The sequence below is a fragment of the Corylus avellana genome, chromosome ca11 (assembly GCF_901000735.1).
Source record: "Corylus avellana chromosome ca11, CavTom2PMs-1.0".
Classification (NCBI taxonomy): Eukaryota; Viridiplantae; Streptophyta; class Magnoliopsida; order Fagales; family Betulaceae; genus Corylus; species Corylus avellana.
In genome coordinates this window covers 17,918,683-17,926,101 of record NC_081551.1, presented here as the reverse complement: position 1 = coordinate 17,926,101, position 7,419 = coordinate 17,918,683, and the positions used below count along the sequence as shown (strand labels likewise).

Sequence of the window (7,419 nt, the reverse complement as noted above, 5' to 3'; positions counted from 1 at the left end):
GTTTTTTTTTTTTTTTTTATTAAGAATTTCTTTATTTTATTATTTTAGCTTTTAAGAAAATAAGGGTATCATAGGAAGAAAAACAGCACGTAACCACTTTTCCATCAATCATAACAGTCAACCCTAACGGAGTAGATTATTTGCTCACAAAATGGTTGTTTGATATCAAAACGCCATGCTTGTGTCACTTTGTCGGGCTTTTTTTTTTTTTTTTGAAAGACCAGTAGTTAGAGGAATTTTTTTATATTTTTCCCATAAATAAAAACAACCTATCCATATTAGAGAATTCTTAATAATTTTATAAAGAATAATCTCACAGAAAATTGTCAAGATTTTATAAGTAAACTAGGAGAGATCTTAGTCATTTTAAGATGATTAAAATTAATTCACATGGTAGTTCTATTGGCTAAAAACCATGCTTCATGAAACAAGTCATTAAATTAAGTCCCCAAGAGGTAGTTCAATCGGCTAGGACCACGCCTAATGAAGCGAAGGTCACTAATTCAAATCTCTTTCCCTCTTTTGTGCGAACATGTCAAAAAAAAAAGTCATTAAATCAAATCCCCCTTTCCCCTCTCATTCCCAAGGTTGGTCATTTAAAAAAAACCAAAAAAATCAATTAAATAATAATGTTGTACGTAAGCAAAACATGCAGATCACGCTGAGTTCATCCCATATATTAGGGTACTTAAAAATCAGGTTACAACCGAAAGGGTGCGCCTGATTTCTTTCCACCCTGTGTCTCTCTCAGCTTTCTTAAAATATATAACCAATGCTTTCTTAGTTGTCTTTTTCTCTTTCTTGTTTAAACCATTGCAATGTTAAAGTGTATGCTCCTCCACATTGGCAATCACACCAGTTGCACATCTCAAGGCTCAAACTTTAAAGACCTAAAGTGCATATACTCCAATTTTCAAAAGAACATGACAAAGAGAAATCTTCAGTTGATTTCTGTCACAATCAACTCGTCACTTGGTGGGGAAAAAAACATGAACACCCTGCTTTCATTTAACACAGACAATCTCAAAGAAAGCTTGACAACAAGAGAGATTGATAGTATGAAAATCATCGATTAGTACAAGCTCTTTTTGATAAGTTGATTTGAAATTAATATCTACAAGTACAACAACCTTAACATATCCATACCAAAAGGCAAAAGCTACATACTACCATCATCAAATGTATGACAGATTCTAACCCTAAAATATAAAAGGTGTCATGCATATCTCGAACGCTACAGCTTCAACATGGCATAATGCATTGCCATTTGTTAGGACCCCATCCCCTCAAGCCAACACCATCACCAATAAACTAAAATTGTTGTATCAACAAGAGCCTGCAAGAGAAATTTTGAGCTAATACTATGTGCCACCATATATCCTCCATCATGCCATCATGCATTGCCAGTTGTTAGGACCCCATCCCTTGAGCCAAAATCACCATCATCAGTTTCCAACATTGCTGCGTCCACAAGTGCCTGCATGAAAAAGTTTTGAGTTAATACCATGTGCCACTATATATCCTCCATCTTGAATGCATGATCTAAATAAAAATGCTTTTCTATTTCATTTGGTACATAACAGGGCAGGGGACCAGAAAGTGAAAATGGTGGTCAAGCTCCTGGAGACTTGAACCTTTGTCACACCACCTTGCCAAGGTACAAAATGACTACAGAAGGGCAAGCCCTTTCACTAATTATTATCCATTAGCACACCTTAAGCTGAGTAGTTAAAGAACACCATTTACGTTCTATTGATATGCCACTACAACTACTGAAAAATTGCAATGTCAACTGTATATTGCTCCACCTATAAATGCTACAGATATCAAGGAGAAATGTATGTTACCACCATATTAAAACACGTATATGTGCTTGGATAATGTTGTGTCATGATGGCATAAATGCCCACAGCCAAGGAAAAGACATGAATGTCATTTATGAGAAATGAATTCATAAGCAGTGTGTTTAACAAAATTGCAAGCATCATGCAAAAGGACAAACAAATAGCTCCTGACCACGTAATCATACCCGAACACAAAAAATGAACAAACCTGGAGTTCTTCTTCACATCTTTTAAGTCTTTCAGAGTAATCTTTTTCTTTCAGAAAACATTTATACAGCTGCAGAAAATTCACACAAAGTAACAATTAAATCTAAGCAATGTCCAGCAAAGTTTATTAATAGCTAACTGATAACCAAGGCGATTACCTTGTTCAACTGCACTTGACGGTATGAAGTGTGCTTCTTTGAACCAATCAACGCATCCTCCAATTTCTGCATTTATTTATCAAATTTTCAATGAGGACATGAAGGGGCATTAACAGACTTGGGAAAAGTAATAAGAGGACAAAAAAATGGAACAACACATGAACTCAAAAATAGGTGCCTTATAATTGGAACGAAAAGTACCTTTGCTTTTTTCTGTAAATCCAAAACAAGTTTCTCTTTTTCTTCTAACGTCTCTTCCATCTGAGAAGTCTGACAAAGCAACCACCAAAACAGAGGTGTAAGGATAATATATAGAAAGTTGCAGGAGAAAATTTGGCAGATCTATTAACCCCACTTGGATGGTGAGACCATGGCTTAAGTGTATAGTTTGGTATGGCATGGCATGTGTGTGTTCTTGTGTGAAAATAGTACTTTTATGTACAAAATTTTTGGTGTTTCATAAATCAAATACACGAGTTAAGTACATAAAATCTGCTCATTAGCATCAAACAACCAATTGGATGCACAACTTTGGCAACATGATCGTCAGTAAAAATATTGGAATGATTATCTTAATTCAAATCCGAAAGAGATAACTAACATCATTTGTGGAGCTAATTCCTGTGTTTCAAAGCTATGTCGAGCTTAAAAGGTAAATTTGGCCAAGTCAAAATTGGTTCCTGTGCGGAATGTTACACAGGTGGGAAGGTTGGCTGGAAATCTAGGGTGTTGGGTTTCCACTCTGCCAATCAAGTATCTTGGTTTACTACTGGGGGCCTCCTACAAGGCTAAGCATATCTGGGATGATTTTATTGAGAAGCTACAATATCAGTTGGCTAGTTAAAAAATGATGTATTTGCCCAAGGGTGGTAGGATTACCCTCATTAAGCGTACCCTCACAAATCTGCCTCCGTATTACATGTCTCTCTTCCCTCTTCCAACAAGTGTTGCTAACCGCATTGAGAAGATCTAGCGTGATTTCTTGTGGGGTGGGTTAGGTGAAGAGTTCAAATATCTCCTAGTGAGTTGGTCCAAGGTTTGTTCACTAATCCTTGAGAGAGGGTTGGGTATCAGGATTTGATGGTGTTTAATCGCGCTCTTTTAGGTAATGGTTGTGGAGCTATGGGTTTGAGAGAGAGGCTTGGTGGAGAGTTGCAATGGACTCTAAATATGGCAGTTTATGGGAAGGCTTGTGTTCCTTTGAGCTTGTAGGAGCCTCGGGCATGGGGTTGTGGAAGAATATCAAGAAAGGATGGGAGAAATTTTCCATCTTTACTAGATTTGAGGAGAGGGATAATTCCAAGATCAGCTTTTGGCATGACCTGTGGTGTGGAGAAGCAGCTCGAAAGGTAGCTTTTCCAGTTTTATATGGTTTCGGTTGTGTGAAGGATGCCTCTATTGCAGCTATTTTGGAGTTTTTGGGCAGCTCCAATAAGTGAAATGTGAGCTTTGCTAGAGCGGCACATGATTAGGAGGTGGGTGTCTTTGTATCTTTTCTCCAAGTGTTGCATTCAGTTAGAATAAGAAGAGGTTGTAAAGATCAACTGTGGTGGGCTCCATCCAAAAGAGGACTGTAAAATCCTTCTATTGCTCACTGGCTTGTTCTGAAGGTAGTTGCTTCCCCTGTGTGGCGGACTCAAGCTCCTTCAAGGGAGCCTTTTTTGTGTGGTCGGCGACTCTAAACAAGATCCTCTCCTTTGATAATCTCAGGAGACGGCATGTCATGGTGATGGATAGATGTTGCATGTGCAAGAGGAATTGGAAGTCTATGGACCACTTCCTTCTTCATTGCGATGTGGAATCCACCATTTGGAGTGCTTTTTTCAGTCGTTTTGGATTGTCCTAGGTTATACCAAGACGTATTGTTGATATGTATGACTGTTGTTGGTCCTCTGGCAGGCCAAGGAGTGCTGCGGTGTGAAAATTTGTGCCTACGTGCCTCTTTTGGTGTTTATGGAGGGAAAATAATGATAGAAACTTTGAAGACAGGAAACTATATTTTTATTAACCCCAAGGGGTTGCCCCAAGTGGTGGAGGCCTTGGTCTTGAGGTATCATCCCTTCAAAGTCCAAGGTTCAACACCTCATGAGTGCAAACAATCCCTTGGGGCCACACCCACTGGTGAAAAACCAGCGATTTAACCAGTTCCGTGTAGGGAAACTTCTCAGGGTGCGGTGCACGGGACTAAGATTTACTCTGTAGGGGTGGGTCTGAAGGGCCCTGCCTTGAAGAGGTTCACCAACATAAAAAAAAAAAAATAATAATAATAAAAAATAAATAAATAAATAAAAAAATAAAAATAAACTTTGAAGATAGGGAGAGGACGTTGGGAGAAATTTTATCTTTTTTTTTCTACAAAACATTGTATCAATGGACAGCAGCTTATGTGTCTCCTCTGACAATTCGTTATAGTGATTTCCTTGTTTGTTTTGCTTTTTCTAGTTAGGTGGATCTTTTGCATACTTTATGCGTATACATGGGAGCACCCTACACTATCAATGAGATTGGTTTCTTACTTAAAATAAAAAAAAAAAAAAAAAAACAAACAAACAAACAAACAAACATAAAAAGAGAACTAACCTCCTTTTTGAGTTCATCAAGCCCTTGAATTGATCTCTCCAATTCTACCTTTACCTAATATATGAATAAGAAAATGTAATCAATAAAGCCCCACAATCAACATGAGCAAAAGTTTATCCACACATTATACAATGTTAACAAGAAATTCAAAAATGCTGAGCTCACCTGATTGTTGTGAGCATCACATGACTCTGCTGAAATTTCTCTACTCCTTCTATCATTGATAACAAAACTGCAAGAGAGAGTTGCGAGGAGGGAAAGAGGGGGGAGAGAGAGAAATTTAGTGAAATTAAGCTATTTCCAATGCACAGAACTTAAGTGGTTCATCGTCAATGACATCTCAATAGACTCGGAATCCACTCAACAAAATGGATGACACAATAAAGTGAAAGCCATGCAAAAATTTATACAACATGTGATATTTATCTTCCAGAAGTATTCAGGGTTACCATCTAAATATTAAGATTCTTTCTATAAGTGAAAATCTAATAGGGCCTTGATTATCAATGCATTCCTAGCATTATTATATAAAGAGGTTAACCAACGAACTCCATATAAAAAGGTTAACAAAAGGGTTCAATCTTATATAATCACTCAGCCTTAATTATTCCCTCCAAATCATGTTCTGATCACTAACATACATAAAACTTCTGCCTCACTAGTACCACTCTCCAAGTTGAGCAAGTTCATGAGGCTATAACTAAGTTCTCATTCATACATTTTCTCTAGGGAGTCATTCAGGGTCTTGCATCAATTAAATGGTGTCAAAACCAAACACAAGTTGTAAAAGCTCAGTCTTTCTTTCTATTTGTGGAGAGGGAAACTTTAGATGATGCATACAAGCAATGCCATTTTCTTTTCTTTACATTTTCTTTCTATTATTATTTTTTTTTTCTTCTGGATTAGTAATACATTGCTGCTCCTACTGCTCATTCATAAAACATAAAATATGTACTGATATCAAACCTGATAAGAATGCTAACACTTGACCAATCAAAATATTGTACCGATAAATAGTGTATATTATGAATTTAATTCATTGTGAAAAACAAACTACAATTAATGTAAAAAAGGATTTTACCCATTCTGTCTCTTTGACTGTTGATCTCTATCCATGTCAATGCTTTTATCATGACCATTGGTCCTGTCCAACTGCTCTCCACGTTCCCAATCCAAATCATGGTCTCTTTCCCAATCCCGGCCACGGTTCCTGCCGTGCTCTTGCCCATTATCCACCATATTTTGGTCTTGATCTCGATCTTTACTATGGAAATGGTCCCTTGCTCGTTCACGACCACGTGCATGGTCATATACTTTTTCTCTCTCCTGATCATGGTCTCGAGATCGATCACGCTCTCTAGACAAATCACTGTTTCGATCCCGATACCGATCCCTATCACGATCATAATCCCTTTCTTGATCTCTACCTCTACCCCAGTTGGTGCCCCTCTCAACATAACGTTGAAAGCTTTCTCTACTGAAGTTTGATCTTCCACCTCGAGTCTTTACTCCATTCACTTTAAGAACTCGCCCATCAAAAGTCTAATTCAAAGTTTCATAATGTCAAAGGTCTAAAAATCTTAAACCAACAATAAAAATAAATAAAAAGATTCACTCTTCATGAAAAATAAATTAGTTACCCTGTCATTCATGTCATTGATGGCACTGATCGCGGATCGGGGATTTGTAAAGGTAACAAAACCATAGCATTTTCCTCGAGTACTGCGATCATTAATAATCTGCAAGTAAAATGCATTAAGAAATTTAATAATTATCAGTCCTTTGCAATCAAATAATATGTTCAAGCACCACACATTCAGGGATACCTACCACCAACTATTTTTCTTCCTAACAATAAGAGTAAACCAGATGGTATCACGTGAACACTCAGCTTTCTCTGATTCCCAAATATAGAAACCCTCTATCAAATTTAACCAAATTAATTTACAAAGTCCACGCTCAGAAATGTAAAAAACAGTGAATACAAGTACTAACGCCAAGAATTCCCATCAATTAGACCCACATGTCTCATTGCAAATTAGTCACTTAAAAATACTTCGAAGCCTTCCGTGAAGCTACAAAGAATTTGTTATTTCTATTCAGTTAGTTCCAGTACACAAAAATCAGTTCACACGGGCTATCTTGCTTTGGAGTAAAATGTTTTCTCAGGAAATTATTACCAACAAAATACCCAACAAAAAAAAAAAAAAAAAAAAAGAAGAAAAACTAAGCTTACGAAGATTTGCATAACACGACACAATCAGAGCCATCAATTAATTAAACAAACCATTAACGGTAACATAAACCCTATACACGAGTGAAATCAGACTCTTGCGTTTGTGGGTTTTACCTTAACAGCGACGACTTCACCGTACGGATCGAAGACTCTGCGAACGGTGTCCTCGGTAGCGTCGTAGGGAAGGCCTCCGACGTATATCGAGCTCTCATCGTCTATCGTCATTGCTATGGCCTTCAAAAATTATTAGGCTTAAATCGCAAAAACTTATTGTGTTGTGACACGATATAAAAATAAAAAATAATGTTCAAAATTATATTTTTATTTTTTCAATCCACTCTTAAATCAAAAGTTGTAATGGAAATATTAGCATTTTCAAATAATTGTTGGATAA

At 37.0% G+C, this 7,419-nt stretch overlaps 1 protein-coding gene across 1 annotated transcript; it reads right to left on the bottom strand.

Moving 5' to 3' along the window:
* Window positions 1-1,050: 1,050 nt before the first annotated feature.
* On the bottom strand, window positions 1,051-7,285 carry LOC132166782 (uncharacterized). The gene is made up of 9 exons (XM_059577667.1): window positions 7,140-7,285; window positions 6,430-6,528; window positions 5,871-6,331; window positions 4,955-5,021; window positions 4,790-4,843; window positions 2,411-2,479; window positions 2,210-2,275; window positions 2,053-2,121; window positions 1,051-1,477 (listed from the first exon to the last, which is right to left on the bottom strand). Exons 1-9 carry the CDS (start codon window positions 7,248-7,250, stop codon window positions 1,394-1,396), a joined length of 1,080 nt encoding a protein of 359 aa, XP_059433650.1. The 5' UTR covers window positions 7,251-7,285; the 3' UTR covers window positions 1,051-1,393.
* Window positions 7,286-7,419: the final 134 nt, after the last annotated feature.